At 47.4% G+C, this 23096-nt stretch overlaps 2 protein-coding genes across 2 annotated transcripts in view; one reads left to right on the top strand and one right to left on the bottom strand.

Moving 5' to 3' along the window:
- Positions 1-4176: 4176 nt before the first annotated feature.
- Positions 4177-19285, top strand: LOC308164152 (bestrophin-3-like; the record flags this gene model as incomplete). Its single annotated transcript, XM_080538298.1, has 9 exons — positions 4177-4328; positions 4702-4796; positions 6575-6808; positions 8678-8832; positions 13853-13930; positions 14771-14923; positions 15402-15482; positions 15663-15814; positions 18457-19285. 9 exons carry the CDS (start codon positions 4177-4179, stop codon positions 19283-19285), a joined length of 1929 nt encoding a protein of 642 aa, XP_080394424.1.
- A 1695-nt stretch (positions 19286-20980) lies between these two features.
- The window catches only part of nots (nothepsin), a gene marked incomplete at both ends in the record, with an annotated part of 3807 nt that continues 1691 nt past the window's right edge, over positions 20981-23096 (bottom strand). Inside the window, 6 exons of the mRNA XM_080538299.1 lie at positions 20981-21151; positions 21227-21325; positions 21696-21840; positions 22004-22126; positions 22405-22604; positions 22972-23090. Coding sequence (XP_080394425.1) covers positions 20981-21151; positions 21227-21325; positions 21696-21840; positions 22004-22126; positions 22405-22604; positions 22972-23090 — 857 coding nt within the window. The remainder of the gene's footprint in view (positions 21152-21226; positions 21326-21695; positions 21841-22003; positions 22127-22404; positions 22605-22971; positions 23091-23096) is intronic.

The raw sequence follows: 23096 nt of genomic DNA on the forward strand, positions 1-23096 counted from the left end.
TATAGATACGCTTGCAGCAGCGGGTGAACTCCCGGTTCATTGAGTTTACGGTTAAAAGCATAACTTCTCGGGGTGTCAGCGCGGTGGTTAAGGGCTCCAAATGACCGTATACCGATGGTGAAGTTAGCAAAGGAGTATTGTGTTTGTACCACCTTCATAGCTGGTGTTATTCACGGGCAAAGACGGTGCATAATAGCGATTTTTGTGTTATGCTTGTTGTAAATAAAAGTTCTATGATGCATTGAAATGACATTAAACTAAGATAATACGATGGTCAGCATCATTTTTCGAATCTTTATTAATAAGCTATTACAGAAACTGTAGTGACATTTTCCAAGAGCGAATGTGGTATTTAAAGATGGCGGTTAGCGAAGAAATCTATGAACATGGGATGACGATTTCCATTGACCAATCAACGGTGTGCAGCGTCACACGTCACACGCAGCCTGGCAAAAAGGTTCCGGGTCTCAAAAAGGTTCCTGCCCTCGAAGGGTAGCTAAAGAAGCGTGCCGTACCGCGCCGTGCTGATCCAGGCCGCTCAATGGAAAAGCGCCAAAGAACAGGGCTGACCCGGGTCGACCCGGGCTGGCACGATAGTGGAAAAGCGCCACAAAACAACCTCGCAGAGGTGGAAAAGGGCCCCTTTTTACTCCGCAACAACAGGAAGCCATTTGTGCAATGGTAATTGCAAACAATGCCATAAGGTTGAGAGAGATACAAAGCGCTGTTATAGAGAATGACAATATCTTTGGGAATATTGAATCCGTTTCAATCACTACAATTGACAGAGTGCTCAGGAGAAATGAAATGCGCATGAAACAATTGTACAATGTGCCATTTGAACGGAACAGCGACAGAGTGAAGGAGATCCGTCACCAGTATGTACAGGTAAAACATTTATGGGTTCTATGCATACTCTAATGTTCAGTGCTGTAAACTGGTTACTTTGTGTAGTGCCATGCAGTACACTTACATGACAGTTCATACTGTACAATATGTTATCCAAAATGCATTATGTTACACAGGAAAAGTTTTAATAGTTTTGTTCTCTCTCTCTATTCTGGGATAACGCATGTACTGGAGCTGGAGGCCAGGGAACCTCTGCACACATTCACATACGTTGATGAGGCGGGTTTCTATCTGGCAAAAGGTAGAAGGCGTGGAAGAAATCGCATTGGACAGAGAGCAACCATTGATGTCCCAGGCCAATGAGGAGGGAATATTACAATGTGTGCAGCCATCTCAGAAAACGGCAGACAGACAGGAACGTGTGGATGTGAATTAATGATTTACAGTACTGTGTATGTTGTATGTTCCAATACAGTTGTGCACAGCTCTACCCAAAGGGTGTTTCTTATGTTTGTTGTAAATACTGTAAATGTGCATTTTTCTTTTGCACAATGCTGTGAACAAATTAGAATTGCAAAAAGCATATGCAGTAAAAATGTGAAACATACGTATTCAGTGTCTTGTACTCATTTACCTCACTAAATACAGTCATGTGTAACCCACTGTAGATTTCAAATGGCTGTGCAAATAGTGTATAGTACTGTCTTGAGCATTTTCAGGTAGTGTCACCAAGATCTGACTTTTTTGCATTGGAAAACACTTACAGAGTGAACTGTCATTATGAAAACATGACAAAGCCATTTGACTATCTTGTTCATAAACAATGGTGTCAGGACTTTTCATTTTGATGACACTGACACTTTCATTGACATGAATACTTGCTTTTGAGGAATGAACTATCCATTTTGAGCAAGTGACACGCTTTTGCAAGTTATCAACTAGGTTTTGCAGTTTGTACTAATTGTTTTGAGAAATACACTAACTGTTGTGCAAATGTTAATAGTGAATGTAACTAGTTAACTAATTAAAGGTTAAGCAAGTTCAAAAAGATGATGTGAGTGAGGCTCTCGGTGATAGTCTGAACCATAGCGCCCTCCACTGGTGACACCAGGTTGTACAGCATATTTTTAATAAACGATACAGATATATATATATATATATATATATAGATATATATATATATATAGATATATATATAGATAGATAGATATCATATTTAATAATAATAATAATGATTAATTAATCAATATTAATACTTAATATATATTTGAATTAAAAATAATAACTTGGGAGCGGATATAGGTGGTTAACAAAAAGTTGTAGGACAAAGCAGTGAACTTGGTGAACTTTCAGGGTGGATCAGCAGATTGTGTCTGTGTGTGTGTGTATTGCATGCAGGCACGCGGGAAGGTATTTTGACTGGGGGTGCTGAGGTGCTGTCTATATACGCTACAGGGAAAAAAATTGCCAGGGAAAAAATTATAACGATTTCTCTCCCTCCCTCCCTCCCTCTCGCCGATTGCTCGTTCGCTCACACGCACACAGTGGCATAACGACGGGCCCCAATGCACGGGCAATAATAGTTAAGCACGCACGCACCCACACACTACAACGACCCCAGTGAGCAATTTTACGTTGATTAGACGTCTAAACAACGTCTAAATGGCCTGTAGACGTCTAGGTGAAATCGAGGCTAAATATACGCCAAATTGGAAATTGAAACAACGTCTATGTTTAGACGTTGAAATGCCGTTGAAACATAGACGTTGTTTCCCTGTCTATGTTTCAACAGCATTTCAACGTCTAAACATAGACGTTGTTTCAATTTCCAATTTGGCGTATATTTAGACCTTGAAATGCCGTTGAAATATTATGTTCCTGGAGGTACTGCAATATCAGGTCGATGCGTGGTGTGGACGGAGCAAGCCCCTATTCCATCTCCCTGCTCCAAAAATCAATTTAATATAACGTCCCCGGGTAGGGGACGTATCAGATATTAAACGGATAAGAACAGATACACTTGATCTTAGCCAAAAGGCCGAGAAGCGATACCCGCGATGGTTTCGAGGGAGGGTAGTCATTCTCTGGCACGTCAATGTAGGTCACGGTTTAACCACAACAATAGTTTCTATAGGCATTCCACTATATAATAATAATGGTATTAGTGGATTAAATATTTTACCAACAATGTGTTGGAATTTACAGTAATTTCCACTCAGCTCACAGTGTCCCACAATGTCCACAAACATGATGTTGACCATTATTACAGACAGCACTCCATGTCGATTGTTATTGCCTCTTAACGGAAGCCCTTCGCTGCCGAAGAATCGGATGGATCTGAATATCAGTTCTAATACGTTTCTGGCCGTCTGTTGCTCTTTCTCAACAACGTCCGACAGTAGAGCATTAATGGGAGTGTTGTTAAGCGAAGCAAGCAACTGCATCAGCATCTTCTTCCAACTCCACTTCAATTGTTCTGGCTGATTTAGCATTTTTGCTAAAGAACTCAGAGATTCCCTAGCAAGATATGACCATGTGATCACTAACATTAAAACTAACAAACACATTTTTACATTTATTACAAAAAACACATTTATTTTTATTCCCAAAAGCAACAATAGTTATTATATTGTTTTAACTTATTGTTTGAATAATATTTTTATTTTTTTAATTCAGGCAGGAGGAGCTCCTTCTGCCTGCCGCTAGGGGGTGCTGCAGCACCCTCAGCACCCCCCTTCCCGCGTCCCTGATTGCATGGCATTGGAGGGAGGGAGGGGGAGAGAGAGAGCGAGAGAGAGAGAGAGAGAGAGAGAGAGAGAGAGAGAGAGAGAGAGAGAGAGAGAGAGAGAGAGAGAGAGAGAGAGAGAGAGAGAGAGAGAGAGAGAGAGAGAGAGAGAGAGAGAGAGAGAGAGAGAGAGTGAGTGAGTGAGTGAGTGAGTGAGAGAGAGAGAGAGAGAGAGAGAGAGAAAGAAAGAAAGAAATGTAGCAAGGCTGTCACACTGACGCTCAAACCTGACTCACAATTACAACATATAGCATGATAACATCGAGACTGTCAGAGGCTGCCTGTAAGATACACACACTGTATATAAGTAATACAGATCGCCTTGACAGGTGCTGTATGGAAAGATATTTTCGAAATCTATTTTTTGCGGCGATGGAAAAGGACTTTAGTTTTAGGACTGACTAATGTAACAGTGTCACCTTATGGCATTGTTTGAGTATATCTGCCACCAACCGGTTATAAGGACATCATCGGTGTGATAATTCACGGTGTAGAGAGTGACGGTTGGATGGCTGGGTCGTTGCTGCCGGTGGTCGTTGAGGATGACGGTGACTTACTCCAGTAAAGTCGCCAACGCGACTTTCTTCGGCTTCCACAGATTATTACTGCGGTGGAAGGGAAGCATCTATAAACTGCTTTATCGGGAGTTTTTAGTTTTTGCACTTTTATACAGCCTGCTGAGCGTCGTGTACAGGTAACAGTGTTCTGTCTTTGTCCCAGGTGATGAAATGTGTTGTTTAATGGACTGATCATGTCCAGTAGTATACATATACACATACACATCGTCTGGGCTGTGAGCGATAAGGACCCGGTGTTTGACGGTTTCAACACCAGTACTTTATTACACCTTTCTTCCAAATTGATCATTTGTTGTTTGATTATCTTGCATTGATACTTAAAAAAATAAGTTTTTAAAAGATGAAGAAACACCTTTTTCAGGCTGTATCGCATGAGGTACAAACTGTAGATTATTGAGACTAAAAGGCTTAATGGTTTATTTTGTGTTCCTTTTAATAATAATTAAGAATAAATAACAATAATAATGTTAAAACATCTCTCCCCACCAGACTGGTGCTCTCTGATGGACAGAAGCGTCTTTTTGAGAAGCTATCTATCTACTGTGACAAGTATGCTGAACAGATCCCTGTCACCTTCGTGCTTGGTAAGACACACACACACACACACACACACACACATTTTAAATGCTTTATTTATGTCCACATACATGTAAAATATCTAAAGGACATAAATATTAGCAGTGCATTTTGACATTATGGAAACAGTCCGTTACAGTAGTGCTGAGCCAACAACCAGTTTTGCCACACAAGTCCACTCAAAGTTAGGAACTCCGAGTCCGCCCTCCTGTTTGCTGTGGAACCCGTGCGACATACCTCAGGAGGGGGAAGCCGAGCGGGTGTCTGTCACAGTGGTTCCCAGGTGCAAACACGCCGTTCCCGAAGAACATTCCATTGAGGGAAAATGAGACGGAGCCAGCCTCTCGGATCCCCCGATGAAACGTAGGTGTCAGCATGGCGGCTCCGGTCTGCCAAACTGCTCCGGTAAACTCTCTCCTGGACTTGAAAGTCCGACCACTGTTGCTCGTTCAGGGGCTGCACCCAGTCAGAGAAGTCCTCTCGAGTCTCCCTGCTGCCCAACAGGTGTTCTGGGGTTGGGTCGTAGGGACGCCATTGCTGGCGATAGACTCTTCCACTTTGGAGTGCTTAACACACACACACACACACACACACACACACACACACACACATTCACACCCAGCTGGACACACACTACCATACATCTAATGGTGCTGCCTGGACTAGGCTGTACTGGACTAGGCTGGGCTGGGCTGGGCTGGGGTGTGGTGGGCTGGGCTGGGCTGGACTGGGCTGGGCTGGGCTGGACTAGGCTAGGCTGGACTGGACTGGACTGGACTGGGCTGGACTGGATTGGGCTGGGCTGGGCTGGGCTGGACTAGGCTAGGCTGGACTGGACTGGACTGGGCTGGGCTGGACTAGGCTAGGCTGGACTGGACTAGGCTGGACTGGACTGGACTGGGCTGGGCTGGACTAGGCTAGGCTGGACTGGGCTGGGCTGGGCTGGACTAGGCTAGGCTGGACTGGACTGGGCTGGGCTGGACTAGGCTAGGCTGGACTGGACTGGACTGGGCTGGGCTGGACTAGGCTAGGCTGGACTGGATTGGGCTGGGCTGGGCTGGGCTGGGCTGGGCTGGGCTGGGCTGCTCTTCACTATCCTTCCTGTCTGCAGACAAACAGGAAACACAGTGTATGTAAATAATGACTCTGAACACAGAACACTCCTACGCACGCCATTACTAACAAAGAGCTTGTTTAGAGACTACAACACATGACGTGTTCACAAGTATTTGACCGTTTCCTGACATTTCTCACCACTAACCAACCTGTCGTATGTGAAACAGCAGACTAGACAATAGCCTCATTATAGTGATTTATCAAACCACAGAGGGTTTCGGGGGAGGCCGAACCACACGCATGTTTGATACCATTCCTCATTCTGCTCCGTGTATTACAATAAGCCCTAAGATTTCTACCTCCACCAGCCTCCACCAGCCTTCACAGTGTTACAGGACCCCAGGCCTCTGTCTAGTCCTGGTGGGAGGGGGGGCTCTAAGACTGAGTTAGGGTTAGGGCTAGACTGAGTTAATGAAGGCAGATCGTTAGGGGAGGAGAAAGCATTAGTGGTAGAGTGCTGCTTGCTGTTGTATATCACGTTGCTATGTGTGTGTGTGTGTGTGTGTGTGTGTGTGTGTGTGTGTGTGTGTGTCTGTCTGTGTCTGTGTCTGTGTGTCTGTGTGTGGCTCTGGTTGTATAAACTCAGGTAATTTGACATTAACATTTGATTGACATAGATTTAGATATCTATTTATATTTAGATATCCCCCCCCCCCTCCCGCCCTCCCAGGGTTCTATGTGACCCTGGTGGTGAACCGCTGGTGGAACCAGTTTGTGAACCTGCCGTGGCCGGACCGCCTGATGTTCCTGGTGTCGAGCTGCGTCCAGGGGCAGGACGAGCACGGCCGCCTGCTCCGCCGCACACTGATGCGCTACGTCAACCTCACCTCGCTGCTCATCTTCCGCTCCGTCAGCACCGCTGTCTGCAAGCGCTTCCCCACCATGGACCACGTGGTGGAGGCAGGTAAGACCGCCCCCCCCCCCCCCGCATGAGCCCTGCATGACCCCTTCATGACCCCTGCATGAGCCCTGCATGATCCCTAAATGACCCCTGCATGACCCCTACATGACCCCTACATGACCACTCATTTACCCCTGCTTGACCCCTACATGACCCCTACATGACTCATGGTCAATGTGAACACTCATTTACCCTTTGCACTACTGCTGTGTACAAATACTCCCTTTGCACAAACGATATTTTTGCACATTGCACATACCTCCTTTGATATACCCACACACTTAGACACACACATTCTGTTCCTTCCAGGTCAGCCTGCTCTTCAGGGGTAGCAATAAGGCCACAATATGCAGACTCGAGAGGTTGTTATCTTAAATACCTTGGGGGTTAGGCGCCAGGGCACAGACAGAGGGTGGTCGAGAGAGTATTTAAGCCTGTCTGTATGTCGTTGAATGGTAGTTGAATGTCGTTGAATGTCATGGAATGGTCGTTGAATGCCGAATGCTGAGATACTGTGCTGATGGATCATTCGCTGACTGTCTTAATAAATCAAGTACAGAGATTCCGACCCGTGTTGAACATTCTATTTTCTTGTCAAATCGTGTATGCTGCGCACCTAATCTATCCTGAGATGACACAACGCATTTAAGATCACAATCCTCAATAGATTGATCCATTCCATCATTTTATCGACAAGCTGATTCTACAATAGCTACCTTAACTGTACATAGCTCATAACTGTATATACCTCTAACTACCGTACATGCCATACTGTACCTATCACTATCATTGTCGATGTTTTTATATAATGGTTTTATGTCACTATTTGCACTTCTGGTTAGATGCTAAACAATGTTTTTCGTTGTCTGGTACTTGTACGCTTATTGCAATGACAAAGTTGAATCTAATCTAATCTATTGACCCCTACAGGAGCCCTACATGACCACTACATAACCCCGACATGATCCCTACACCAAGAATCCCCCATAGTCTCAAATCTAATCTAATCTAATGTAATGTAATGTAATCTAATGTAATGTAATGTAATCTAATCTAATGTTATTTCTAACATACATCTCTTACAGCTCATAATACATAGTGAAATGCTTTGGGATCTTGCACCTCAATCAACAAAAGTCAATGACAATCCACAATCATCAATACAATATAAAATAGTCATAATAATACAGCGTCAGTAGCAGCAGTAATGACTGTAGTAATAACTATAGTAATAGTGTCAGTAGCAGCAGTAATGACTGTAGTAATAACTATAGTAATACAGTGTCAGTAGCAGCAGTAATGACTGTAGTAATAACTATAGTAATACAGTGTCAGTAGCAGCGGTAATGACTGTAATAACTATAGTAATACAGTGTCAGTAGCAGCGGTAATGACTGTAATAACTATAGTAATACAGTGTCAAGTGTGTAGCAGCAAATATTTACAGTCGTAGTGCAAAGGTGCAGATTAATATAGAGAGAACAGGAGAAGCTGGGGTCCCAGAAATCTCCAACTAGATTCAGATACATGAGGCGACATGTAGGATGTGATTTTCCGACAGTAAGTAGGCTGTTAAAGGAGAGAAGAGGATGTAACCAGAGCTCTCATCAGATGTTGATGGAGCAGAGATTTAATCACGGTTTGTGTAACCATAACAACCTCTCCTCCTCCTCCTCCTCCTCCTCCTCCTCCTCCTCCACTTGCTCCTCTGGGGAGACTGGCTCACTGTTGGAGGGTTAATTCCCAGGGGATGCTACACATGCTTGATCTTGTTAAATCCTCCCTTCCCCTCCTCTTCTTCCTCCTCCTCTCCTTCCTTCCTCCTCCTCCTCTCCTTCCTCCTCCTCCTCCTCCTCTTCCTCACCCCTGCAGGTTTCATGACCTCAGAGGAGAGGAAGATCTTTGAGAAGGTCAACTCCCCCCACCTGAAGTACTGGATCCCCGTCCTGTGGTTCACTACCCTGGCCTCCAAGGCCCGGAAGGAGGGACGCATCCAGGACAGTGTGGACCTGCAGACCATTCTCAATGTGAGTCTGGCACCACTACTGTACTAGCATACTAGAGTAGTACCGTACTTGCATACTAGGGTACTACTGTACTAGCATACTAGGGTACTAGATGGCGGCGCGTTCGCACGCGAGGCTCGGAGTGGCTCCGACGCTGGTGCTTCTTAGCGTTTTTAAGTACATTTGTATGTACATTTTTATTTTAGTACTTATAGGGAACTGTTGTGTAAATAGTACCTACAGCAGACTAGACTTACTAGAAGTTGGTGCGCAAAACGAGAGGACTGTAACAGCGGAATTCTTGAAACAACAAAACATTCCACACGACATTTCTCGCTTACCGGGAGAACAATGGTACACAGTCCCAACTCTGAGACGCAAGCGACGGCGTCGAGATCGTAAGCAACGCCGAGGCCGCAGGGGAGGCCTGCTAGCTAGGCTGAGGAGAAGCCCGGATAAGCCAGCTTTGCCGAGTATATTCCTCTCTAACGTAAGATCTCTTGCCAACAAGATGGACGAACTGAGACTGCAGGTAGCTTCCAACAAAACCGTGGGGGACAGCTATGTGATTATTCTCACAGAGACCTGGCTCAGCGCTACCATCATCGACTCTGCGGTCGGCTAAGAGGGCCGCTCGCTTCACCGAGCCGACCGGACGCTGCTTAGTGAGAAGACGCGCGGAGGCGGCCTCAGTATTTCTACGAAGGACAGCTGGTGCTTAAACACTAAAACTGTAAGTAGCCACTGCTCCCCAGACCTGGAATACTTGACTGTTAAATGCCGACCCACATACCTCCCGAGGGAATTCAACGCGGTGTACATAACAGCAGTATACATTGCACCAAGCACGGATGCTAGCTTAGCATTGGCGCGGCTACATGTCGTCATCAGTGGTGGACAGAGCGCAGATCCTCAGGCAGTACACATCATCGCAGGGGACTTTAATCATGCTGACCTGAAGGTAGTAATAATTTTATAATTTAATTTAATAATTTTGCCATTTAGCAGACGCCTTTATCCAAAGCGACTTACAATTACGAATTACAGGGACATTCCCCCTGGAGTAACTGAGGGCTAAGTGCCTTACTCAAGGGCACACTAGTAGTGGTGTGGCTTCAGGCGGGATTCGAACTCACAACCTTCCGATCACAAGTCCAACTCACTATCCACTAGACCACCACTACCCCTCTTAGGTAGTACTACCCAAGTTCTATCAGCATGTTAAATGTGCAACAAGAGGAGAAAAAACACTGGCCAAGGTATACACCAACATCAAGCTTGCTTACAAGGCTAGACCGCTAGCTCATCTAGGCATGTCTGACCACGTGTCCATCCTTCTGATCCCAGCCTACACTCCCATGAGGAAAAGTGCTCCCATCACCACTAAGCCTGTCAGAACCTGGCCAGCAGGGTCCGCTCCACTGCAGATCTGCCTGAATGACACCTCATGGCAGGAATATGAGCATGAGGACCTGGAACAGTTCACGTCGTCGGTTCTGAACCACATAGTGAACTGCACCAACTCAGCCACCGTGGACAAACGTGTCCGGGTCTACCCCAACACGAAGCCATGGATGACTGAGAAGGTCCGAAAACTGCTCAAGGAGAGGGACAACGCCTACTCAGCGAAGGACACACTGCAGTACAGCACCACCAGGGCTAACCTAAACCGTGGCATCCGGGAGGCCAAGGCAGACCACAGAGAGAAGATTGAGGAATGCTTCCTGAGCAACGACTCCAGGCGGGTGTGGCAGGGGGTTCAGCACATGACAAACTTCAGAGCCAACAGGCTCACAGCCGCGGAGGACGACCCCCTGCTGGCGGAAAAGTTGAACTCATTCTACGCCCGGTTCGACGAGGGGCGAACGGCGGTAACCACAACACAAACACCACTCTCTCCAGCTCTCAGCAGCCTCACCCTCACAGAGCATGAAGTGAGACGCGTGCTGAAGGCGGTGGACCCCAGAAAAGCCTCAGGGCCGGATGGCGTCCTGGGACGGGTGCTGAGGGACTGTGCCGACCAGCTGGCCGGGGTTTTCACCAACATCTTCAACCAGTCCCTGTCCCAGGCCACCATCCCACCCTGCCTGAAAACCTCAACTATCATCCCAGTCCCGAAGAAAAGCACAGTGAGCTGCCTAAACGACTACCGCCCGGTGGCACTCACACCAATCATCATGAAGTGCTTCGAGAAACTGGTCCGGGCCCACATAGTCACACGCCTCCCGCCCAACCTGGATCCATACCAGTTCGCCTACAGAGCCCACAGGTCCACAGAGGACGCCATCGCGACGACTCTCCACTCCACTCTATCCCACCTGGAGAGGGGGAACAGCTACGCGAGACTGCTCTTTGTGGACTTCAGCTCTGCCTTCAACACCATCCTTCCAGACAGGCTAGTGACCAAACTACTAGACCTGGGACTATCACACTCCATCTGTGCATGGATCAAGGACTTCCTGTCTGACCGCCCCCAGAGGGTGCGGGTGGGCTCCCACACCTCCACAGCCCTCAGACTCAGCACTGGGTCCCCCCAGGGCTGCGTGCTAAGCCTCATCCTCTACAACCTCTACACCTACGACTTCACCCCCGTCCACCCCAGCAACTCCATCGTAAAGTTTGCAGACGACACCACCGTGGTGGGCTGCATCTCGGGGGGGGACGAGGCGGCGTACAGGGATGAGGTGGAGCAGCTGGGCAAGCTGTGCAAGGTTAACAACCTGCTGCTGAACCAGTCAAAGACCCAGGAAATCATTGTGGACTTCAGGAGGAAAAAATCTGAGGTCCAGCCCCTGCTCGTCGATGGAGGGAGCGTGGAGAGAGTCTCAACCCTCCGATTCCTGGGGGTGCACATACAGGATGACCTGTCCTGGAAGACCAACACAGCAGCCATCATCAAGAAGGCACAACAGCGGCTCTACTTCCTGAGAGTCCTCAGGAAATACCACCTCAAACAGGAGCTGCTTGTGACCTTCTACCGCTGCACAGTGGAGAGCATCCTCACCTACTGCATCTGCGTGTGGTTCTCCAGCTGCACAGCCGCAGAGAGGAAAGCGCTACAGAGAGTCGTGAGATCGGCCCAGAAGATCATCGGCGCCCCCCTCCCCTCTCTGGAAGAGCTGTACAACACACGCTGCCTCAGGAAGGCCTCCAAGATCTCCAGAGACCCATCCCACCCTGGGAACGAACACTTTGTTCGGCTGCCCTCGGCAGGCGGTTCAGGACCATGTCCGCAAGGACAAATAGACTGAAGCTCAGCTTCTACCCCAGGGCCATTCAGGCCCTGAACACAGCAAAGACCTAGGTTCATAGGCCCTGGACAATCTAGAAAATGTGATGGCAGCTACTAGATTGTAATCAAGTGCAATACTGAAACACAACTGTGAACATTTCAAACCTGCAAACTGCGACACTTTAAATGAATGTGCAATAACACTATGTGCAATATGACAACCCTCGGGTACATAAGGTTCAGAGATAGGAAATGTTAGGATATTTATAGCATAGCATAGAGTACAGCACAGTGTTTTATTTGTATAGTATAGTGGATAATGTACATAGCCTTTATTTATATAAACCAGCTCTTTTCCCTTCTTGTTTTTAGTATTTTTTTCCTAGCACCAGGGGAGCCCCCCCTCCCAAATTTCGTTGTATGGTACCTGTACTATATCAATGACAATAAAGACCATTCATTCATTCATACTACCATTGTACCATACTAGAATACTAGGGTAGTATTGTACTAGCATACTAGGGTACTACCACACTAGCATATTAAAGTACTACCATACTACCATACTACCATACTAGGGTACTACCGTACAAGGGTACTACCATACTTACAAGGGAGTAGAAATCTTAGGAGACACAGTATAGGGGAAGCAGGTGTCTCAGGAGGCACAGTGCTGGGGGGTAGTAGATGTCTCTAGAGGAGCAGTTAAGGTGTAACCTGAAGAGATGGGTCTTCAGTCTCCGGCGGAAGATGGGGAGTGACTCTGCAGTTCTGACAGCCGTGGGAAGCACATTCCACCAGCGGGGAGCCAGTGTAGTGAAGAGACGTGACCGGGCAGCAGTGTAGGGAACGTAGGGCTGGGAGGACGACACAGTGTGACATTATATTTACTGCTTGTCCCCAGCGGTAGGCTACAGATACATACCGGAATGCACTTGGTGTCAGGCAGGCAGATGGTAGCCAGGGAGGCAACTAGATGTTCCAGGAGTTTCCAATCTGTCCCCTAGAGATTAGAATGCAGGACTCTCTGTGAGGAACCATTGTGTGTCTTAAAAGTTACTTCATGTGGGTCAAGGTTGAAGCTCAGATACTGGGTGAAAACCCCCGCCCTGGGGCAGAGAGCTCAGCAAAGGTATAAAGATTCTGTATGCCCTGTGAGTCTTGTGTTTGTGCTCTTTTTGCCTACGTCTCACCAAGGACCAGTCAGTCTGAACTTAGCTTTCCACAACAAGAACTACTGTACTAGCATACTACCATAATGTACGACCTTTAGCCTCTTAACCATGAATGTATTGAGTCAGGATCAGGGCTACCACAGACTGGCAACAGAGGAGACTGACTCCATCTTGGATCTGAGCCACAGGGCCAGTAGCCTGATAGGAGACAGAGGAGACTGACTCCATCTTGGATCTTGGTCCTTACAGTTGCAGGGTCATTAACCTGGACCTGAACCTTTCTGTAATAACCTTGAGGAAGGAGGCTGAATTGATGATGGTAAAAACAAGTTCTCTGAGACGGTGAGAGCGGGTCTGAAGGGTGGTCAGGTTACAGCTTCTCAGTGGAAAATAGAACTGGAACAGAGCGATGTAGGTAGTCAGCTGACACCAGTCACACCAATCAGAACAGTTGACCATGAGGTCACCCTAGATCAAGTTGGTCTCAGTATATCTAGTACGCTAGTAAATACTGCTGCAGCTGTCAAAAACGGTCTCTCTCTCTCCCTCCCTTGCTGTCTCTCTCTCTACCTCCATCCCGATCTCCCCCCCTCCCTCTCTCTCTCTCTCTCTCTCTCTCTCTCTCTCTCTCTAGGAGATGAACAAATTTAGAACCTGGTGCGCTACACTCTTTGGCTATGATTGGGTTGGGATTCCTCTGGTCTACACACAGGTGGGGGTCCACACACACACGCACATACACACACACACACACACACACACACACACACACACCAGTCTCAGTCAAACTTTCCAGTCTGCCACGTTCTGTGAATCACAGGACGTCAGCCGTAACTCACACTGTCCTTCTGTGTCATCCACTCAGTCATCCACTGAGATTTCATATGTAAAGTGCTTTTTATAAATAAAATGTATTGTTATTATTATTATCCAACGTGTGTGCATGTGTGTGTGCTTGTGTGTGTGTGTGTATGCGTGTGCGTGCGTGTGCATGTGTGTGCGTGTGTGTGCGTGTGCATGTGTGTATGCGTGTGTGTGGGCTAATGAACACCTGAGGGCCAGCCATCTGTTATAGTCCACTATTTTCACAAATTAGTCAGATTGTTCGTTAGCTTGGGAGTCGCGTACGGGTCAGAAGAAGAAACTGTAATCCATGGTTCAGAGATGTTTAAAGAACAGTCATGGGTCATTTGACCCTGTGAGCAATTTTTCTTTGCACTCGATCAAATTTCAGGAACCTCCTTTCATGACTTTTCCTAGATATGTGTGTTCTACCACCCAGTATCCTTACATTTTCAAATCACATCAGGATAAGCTAATATAAAGCTATTTTGCTGTTTTTCTGTGTAGGAGGCAGGCTAATTAACAAGTGACCAGTGACTAGTTTACAAGTTAACTAGTGGACTTTTGTGTAAATAGCAGCTCACCATTGTAAATACTATGGTCATTTATAGTAGGTAAAAAAGGCACGGCTGTTCTAGTGTTAAATAGCCACTACCTACTTCAGCTAACGATAACCTCCGACCGCCCCCCCCCGCCTCCCTCCCCCCAGGTGGTGACCCTGGCTGTGTATACGTTCTTCATCGCCTGTCTGATTGGTCGTCAGTTCCTGGACCCCGCCCAGGAATACCCGGGTCATGAACTGGACTTCTACGTCCCCGTCTTCACCCTGCTCCAGTTCTTTTTCTACTCTGGCTGGCTCAAGGTCTCACACACACACACACACACACACACACACAAACACACACAAACACACACACACGGATGCGTGCACACACAATACTGACTATATGACTGTATGACTCTATGTATATGTTGGTTATTAAAGCGTACTATTGACCATACAGAAGGCAGGCAGAGAGAGAGACGCAGACAGGAAACATGATGAATGTCTTATTCCCCCAGTCCACTGTGTGGTGTCTGGTCCAGATATCACTGCTGTTACTGAGGTGTTTAACGTTACAATGTCCCTCAGGTAGATATCACTGCTGTGTTACTGAGGTGTGTAATGTTAAGATGTCCCTCAGGTAGATATCACTGCTGTGTTACTGAGGTGTGTAATGTTAAGATGTCCCTCAGGTAGATATCACTGCTGTGTTACTGAGGTGTGTAATGTTAAGATGTCCCTCAGGTAGATATCACTGCTGTGTTACTGAGGTGTTAAACGTCACGATGTCCCTCAGGTAGCGGAGCAGTTGATCAACCCGTTTGGGGAAGACGATGACGACTTTGAGGCCAACTGGTGCATCGACAGAAACCTACAGGTGTGTGTGTGTGTATATCTAAAATATATAGTGTGTGTGTGTGTGTATATATACAGTATATACTGTGTGTGTGTGTGTGTGTGTGTGTGTGTGTGTGTGCGTGTGTGTGTGTGCGTGAGTGTGTGCCCTTTATTATTATTAATTATTGACGGGTGTATTGACCAATGGGCTGTGTCCTAGGTGTCTCTGCTGGCGGTGGATGAGATGCACATGAGCGTCCCGCCCCTGACCAGAGACCTGTACTGGAACGACAGCGACGCCCTACCCCCCTACACGCTCGCCGCCGCCGACTACTGCATCCCCTCCTTCCTGGGGTCCACCAATGACATGGGGTACACACGCACACGCACACGCACACGCATACACACGCAGTCATGCACACACATACGCACACGCGCACACATGCAGTCATGCACACCCACACGCAAACACACAGGCTCACGCACACACGCACCACACACACAGGTGTGAACAGGTGTGTTAAAGGCAGTGGAGCCCCTAGACTTTTGGGGGCCCTAAGCAAACAACATTATGGAGGCCCTTGGTAAGGGTCTTAGGCGGGTGACGATGTGGACATTTTTAAATGTATTTATTTCCCTGACACTAAAATATAATACGGTTTTACGAAGTTCGCGCATATGCGCGCGCTCGTGTGTGTGTAAGTAAAAAAAACAGTCTGAAAGACTAGCGTCTCTTTTACAAAGGAGCCCTGGCCAAGACAGCCACAATACAACAATTACATTTGACATAATAAAAGCACATAAAAACATGCAAAGCACATTACATAAAAACAGTAAAAACAGTACATGACCACAGGTACAGTAGCACACCTAGTACACATTGCGACATACTGGACCACAAGTAGCATACAAATTACATGCAACATGGAGCATGTAAATGATGCATGTAAATGCATGTAAATGATGGATCTTATCATGAATCATTTTTAAAGGCTTTAATATAGGCTACATGATGTATTAACTATTTATATTTTGTACCCAGATGTCAAATAAATACGTAACAAATGAATAGTTAACTTTAAAAAAAAAACTGCCCCGCTGAACCAATGAGAAGGACGGGGGGGCGGTGCTTCCCATCGGTCCGGCCTATCAGTGTCCTAGATTTGCCGCTCGCTCCGGGCGGCACATAGAATCCGTTCTATGGATAAAGGTCTCCAGACGTTTGGAGCGAGAGCAAAGCGGAAGTGGAAACGGCTGGCACCGCGAGACTAGCCAGCTATCAATAAACTACAATTCATCAGAGCAATTGCGCGTCATCTCCCTGTCATCAGAATGATCACGCCCCTTTTTGGGTGATAGAAGGGGAGAAGTTTGACTGGCGGTCAATGGGAATTTCTGGTCTTCGCTACTTTAATCCGATAAAATAAGAAAACCGTAGTGCTTTTTAGATATTAGGAGCCCAAATCCGATGGCCAGTTAGGCAAACTATATTATAGTATAGTGTCGTTGCCGATCAATGATCGACGTCGCTATATAGAGAAAATAATGAAATGGGGTTGATTCATCAGAGCAGTCATACGTCATCTCCCTGTCATCAGGGATTTGTAGTTCTTCATTTGATTTGCCGTGTAAATCCCCAGACTGCCCAAATCCGGGCAGTCAGGCCAGCCAGACAGGCAAACAATTATATAGTGTCGTTGCCGATCAATGATCGACGTCGTTATATGGAGAACATTTATGAAATAGGCAATGAATGTGTGTCCTTTCAGTCTGCCTCCATGAACCACCCGACCCAAAGGCCTGAGGTGTTGTAGGAGGTATGAATATGATTTAGGGGGTATTTAGTATAACAGGCTAATGGGTTTATTGTGAGTTTACTTTGATTGTTTGTTTATTGCCTAGATCACCGTATTGAGAAGTCATATGGTTATGGGGGGTGATATTGCAAGGTAATTTAAGCACCTGCGCACCTTGCATGGTGGTAGTGGAGAGAGAGGGGAGCGATGTATTTTTGTTGACCGCATTATACGCATATTCTATACGCATTGTTTGTTATTTTTCTGGTTTTGATCGCTTATGGATTCTTTTTGTACGTCGCCAAGTTTGACTGTTCTATTCAATAAATGTCCAATGTGACAATTGCCCTCCTCCACCGGCCCTAGTTTTGGATCTAGCTTGCTGTTCATTATTTTCATGATAAAACGTCATAACATCTTCATATACACCATACAGTAGACACTGAACAGTAGACATAAGACATGTTCATAAATGTTTATCTTATATGTGTATATGTTTGTGAATATGTGAATATGTTTTCTGTTTTTTTGCACCTTCGGAAGAGCCACTACAATTTCATTGTATAGGCAACTGTACAACGACAATAGAGTCTATTCTATTCTATTCTATACAGGATAAATACTGATTAACAGTAGGCTACTTTGGCAAATGCCCATTTAACAGATTTATTTATTATCCTATCTTAAGAAAACTAATGTAACACTCCCATCTGGAAAAAAAAAATTGGGAAAAAGAAATGTGAAAAAAAACAATTTGGGGAAAAAAATTTGGAGGCCCTTTTTGTTTGGTGGCCCCAAGCAATTGCCTTGGTTGCCTCTATGGACGGGGCGCCTCTGGTTAAAGGTTAATAGGCCTGGCAGCGGTTTCTGTTCAAACGTATCCCACCAATCAAAGACAGTGTGGGCGGAGCCTGTCACACCCTAACCCTGTTCTACTCCAATAGAAAACATGTGTGATAATAATCCTGTTGTTAACCATGTCTGCCTCTCCCTCTCCTCTCCTCCCCTCCCTCCTTCTCCCTCTCTCCCTCCTTCCCTCCTCCCTCACTCCCTCCCCCTTCCCCCCCTTACTCCCACCCTCCCTCCCCCCTCCCCCCTCCCTCCTTCCCTCCCCCCCTCACTCCCTGCCCCCTTCCTCCCTCCCCCCCTCCCTCCCTCTCCCCCTCCCTCTCCCTCCCTCCCCCTCCCTCCCTCCCTCCCTCCCTCCCTCCCACCCAGCCTGTCTGACATCCTCCAGTTTGACGAGGGGGACACCCTGATCCCCAACGACTTCCGCCACCGGCGTCAGGAGTCAGTTCTGGGCCGGGTCAAGCGGCTGCTCAGCGTCCAGGACCCACCGGAGCTCTCCTCGCCACGGCCGGCCTTCAAACGCCACAGCAGCGACATCACCGGCGCCTTCTTCCCCTTCGTACCCGACAACCGTGTCCGCCCGGGGGGGGAGGAGCCTCCTCGGCCCTCCCCCGCCGGCCCTCCCCCCTCCAGACGACCCAGCCTCCTCAACCCCCACCCCCACCCCCCGGACACCCTGGCCACCCTGCGGGAGGTGAGCAGCACCCCCTCCTCCCCCGACTCCGAGCCCCGACGCAGCCCCTCCTCCGCCAGGCTCCCCCGCCTGGTGGTGAGCCCCCCCCTGGGTGGTAACCATGACGACGCGGAGGACGAGAACTACGCCGCACAGCCCCGCAACGGGACCGGGACTTCGGCGCGAGCGGAGCAGGCCTCGGACAGGCCTGGGACTCTATTATTGGAGATGGCCCCCACCCCCGGGGGGGCTCGAGGCCTGGACACTCCCACGGAGATGGGCCCCAAGAAGTTCCGCTGGAGCATCCCCAAGGAGCGCTTCAAGTCCAGGAGCCGCCAGCTGAGCTTCCAGTACTCCAGGCAGGGCTCCAAGGCCTCCCTGCGCAGTCTGCCCAGCCCCAAGGGCCTTGGGAGGAGGAGGGGCCTGGCCACAGCCCCCCGCTCGTCTGACGAGAAGGCCCAGACAGAGGCACTGCAGGTCCCAGACACAGACTTCCAGGCCTCAGATACTGAGGAGGGTGACTAGAGGAGCTCACACACTCTGGTCACACACACACACACACACACACACACACACACACACACACACTCACTCTCGTCACACAATCTGGTCACACACTCTGGTCACACACACATCAACCTGCTTTGTCTTTTTACTATAAAACCAGGCATTGTCAACAATATGTGACAGGTTCTGGTTAAAAAGTCCTCAAGTAGGTGGTCATTGGTCATTTTTCAGTTTTTTCCAGATTATGAAAGTGCTTATTTGAATGTTGGTACACCTCACACCAGAATATCGGTCTGAATCAAAACACACACAAAACGGCTGCTAATAGCTAGCTGGCTAAAAAGGAACATCGCTATGAACATAATGACTGCATGTTTAGCACATCACAACACGGTGATAGAACACCAACATGCTAAAAACACATAACTACACATAATTAGATGATCACAGTCCTTGCTTTTGAACACGTCCTAAAACGTACGTTTGTTTACAAGCCTTTTGTTTGTCATTTGAGCGACTTGAGAATTGCCGATACACAGCCCTTTTCAGCAGACCGTGTCACATATCATGTTACTTGCACTATGCCACTATTTGCACTGATCTGGTTAGATGCCAATCTACATTTGGTTGTCTCAGTACTTGTAATATATATAATATCGTTAGCCTCATAGCATAATTGCCTAAGTCATGCTTCACTTGTCGTCAGCCGAGCCGATCTTGTCAAAGAGATGACTTGGAATGATGAGATGATTTTGGAATGTAACAAGCATCTGGCTGATGGCATAGGCAATAATGGACAGTGAATCAGCAGTGTTAGGAGAGTAGAGTAAGGCAGATATCTCAAGTTGGCCAAAATATGACTTAGGCTATGAGGCTAACGATATGATATCCCTGCCTCAGGAGGGAGCTGCATGTTCCCTTGAGCAAGGCACTTAACCTCGAATTGCTCCAGGGGCGCCGACTATGGCTGACCCTGTGGCCTAGAGCAAAAAAACACACAAATTATAACAACTTGATTGCATGTCAAATAAAACAATCTTCTTATTATTATTATTCATGTTACTACAGATGTTACTACTGTATGTTACTACTATGTTACTACAGTGTTGTTGTTTATACTGTCACTGAGAGGTTGTGTGTATTGTTGCTGCTGCTGTACCTGGATAGAAGATCACAAGTATCCATTCTGTCGTTATTCAGTGTCAGGTGAGGTAAACGTTTGTCAAATCCAAACACAAAGACACACAATGAGCCTTTAACACTAGGACACCTGTGCCTATTTTACCTACTATAAGAACTGCCTGGGGGGTCAAATGACCATAGTCTTTACAATGGAAAGCTGCTATTTACACACAACGACCACTAGTTTGCTGTCTTTTAAACTAGACTGCCTCCTACACGGAACTGCAAAATATCTTTATACTAGCTTATCCTGATGTGATTTTGAAAATGTAAGGATACTGGGTGGTAGAATGCACATATCTATGAAAAGTCATGAAAGGAGGGTCCTGAAATTTGATCGAGTGCAAAAATATATATTTTTTAATTTACTCACACCATGGCTGTTCTAGTGTTAATGACATGTCAACATGAACTGTCCTCAGACAGATGGAAGAGATAACAAAGTTTTATTCATGTCATTGAGCTTCATGTTACTGTTTCATCATAACTCACGCTCATAAACCTTAGCTAGCGGGCAAGGGAGCTAGCGGGCTAGCGTGTGTGGCGTGCGCGGGCCAGTCCCACCCGGTCCTGGCCGCGGTCGTAGACGCTGTAGTACTCAGACAGGAAGACGTCTCCCAGGATCCACAGCGGCCCCAGGGAGGAGGCGAGGTCCACCGCCATGAAGCCACTGAAACACACCTGCCTGTCCCCCAGCAGCTCCTGGAGGGGGGGGGATGGTGAGTGTCGGTGTGTGTGTGTGTGTGTGTCTGTGTGTCTGTGTGTTTGGGGGCCCACCTTCCTGACGTAGGAGTCTGCAGTCAGGGTGTACTCCACGCCGTTCAGAGTGAAGGTCACCGAGGGCAGACTGGACAACCTGGCGCAGTCGATCAAGTACTGCAACAACAATAATAACAACAACAACAACACACAGACAGACACACAGACACACACACACACTGTGTTAGCCCGTTAAGCTAAAGCCTAGGCATTAACAAGACACAGAACTACAGCACACACTAACACACAAGACTGTGTTAGCATGCTAAGCTAAAGCCTAGCTACAAGACTGTGTTAGCACGCTAAGCTAAAGCCTAGCTACAAGACTGTGTTAGCACGCTAAGCTAAAGCCTAGCCACAAGACTGTGTTAGCATTCTAGCAATCTAAAATCACCTCACTCCCTCATCAACAATCCCTCAAGTTGGCCTTCATTTACGAGTGGCCCGAGGGGGACTAGGGATTGGCTGATAGACCTGTCAGTCTTACCTCTCCTATGGAGGTGGGTGTGGCCCCTATGAGCTGGTGCAGGGTGATGACGTCACTGAGGGGTCCAGCGATCAGGGACGTCCCTGTGTCAACGATGGCCTGGCAGCCGTGGGGGCAGAAGGACGACGCGCCCTGGACCTGTACACTGCACACACACACACACACACACACACACACACACACACACACACACACACACACACAGAGACACATGCACACAAGGTTAACCGGGCATTAGGACCAGAGTGAGTGGATGTTCTCTGCTGTGTGTGTGTGTGTGTGTGTGTGTGTGTGTGTGTGTGTCTGACCTGTCCATCTTGACCTGCCAGTAGCCTTTCATCGTCACAGGAACCCAGTTGATCGGTCCGCTGTACAGAGCTTCATCAGTCCCCCCTAGCAACAGCTCTCCCTCCGGGTCCGCTGTCTTACTCCTGGAACATCACCTTCATCATCATCATCATCATCATCATCACCACCTTCATCATAGTCATCATCATCATCATCACCATCATTATCATCACTATCATCATCATCATCATCACAATCACTTTCATCATCACCTTCATCATCATCACACTATCATCATCATCACTTTCATCATCACCTTCATCATCCTCACCATCACTATCATCATCATCATCATCACCTTGACCTTCACCTTCACCTTCACCTTCCCTTCATCCTCATCATCATCATCTTCATCACCTACTTGCTGAGGTAGAAGGAGAACAGTGGTTGGTCGAGGGTCTTCTGTGCCATCATGCTGTCGAATACGGGGTTTCCCAGCTCCTCTGCCAGGGACGGGTAGGCCAGGCCCAGGACCCCGTCAAACCTGGCCATTACGAACACAAACCCTGGCTCATACACCGACTCCCCAAACTCCTGGTTCAGCACGGTCACGGAGCCTATCTGAATAACCACAACACAACCATAACACAACCACAACACAGCCACAACACAACCATAATAAAACCACAACACAATCATAATACAACCACAACACAACCACAACACAACAACAAGACAATCATAACACAACCACAACACAACCACAACATAACTACAACCATAACACAACCACAACATAATACACAGACAGACAATAATTCAGGTAATGATTCATGTAAATGGACAGCTGTATTTCCCACAATAATCATATTTTTAAAACCAGTCTAATAATGAGGCTGTCTTCAAATCCATCTACGCTAGACTAGAGATTAGAATGTGTGTGTGTGTGTGTGTGTGTGAGGGGGGAAATTGGGGAGGACAGCGCCACCTTGAGGATGTCCCTGGCCATGACACCCATCAGGTGACCCGTGCCGTATTGGATCCCAAACATCCGGCCATCATGGATGAAGGAGCTGGACTGAAACGCCTTGAACCTGTTGTGGTTCGCTGTGA

This window comes from Nansenia antarctica (assembly GCF_963989245.1).
Source record: "Nansenia antarctica genome assembly, chromosome: 8".
NCBI classification, from domain to species: domain Eukaryota; kingdom Metazoa; phylum Chordata; class Actinopteri; order Argentiniformes; family Microstomatidae; genus Nansenia; species Nansenia antarctica.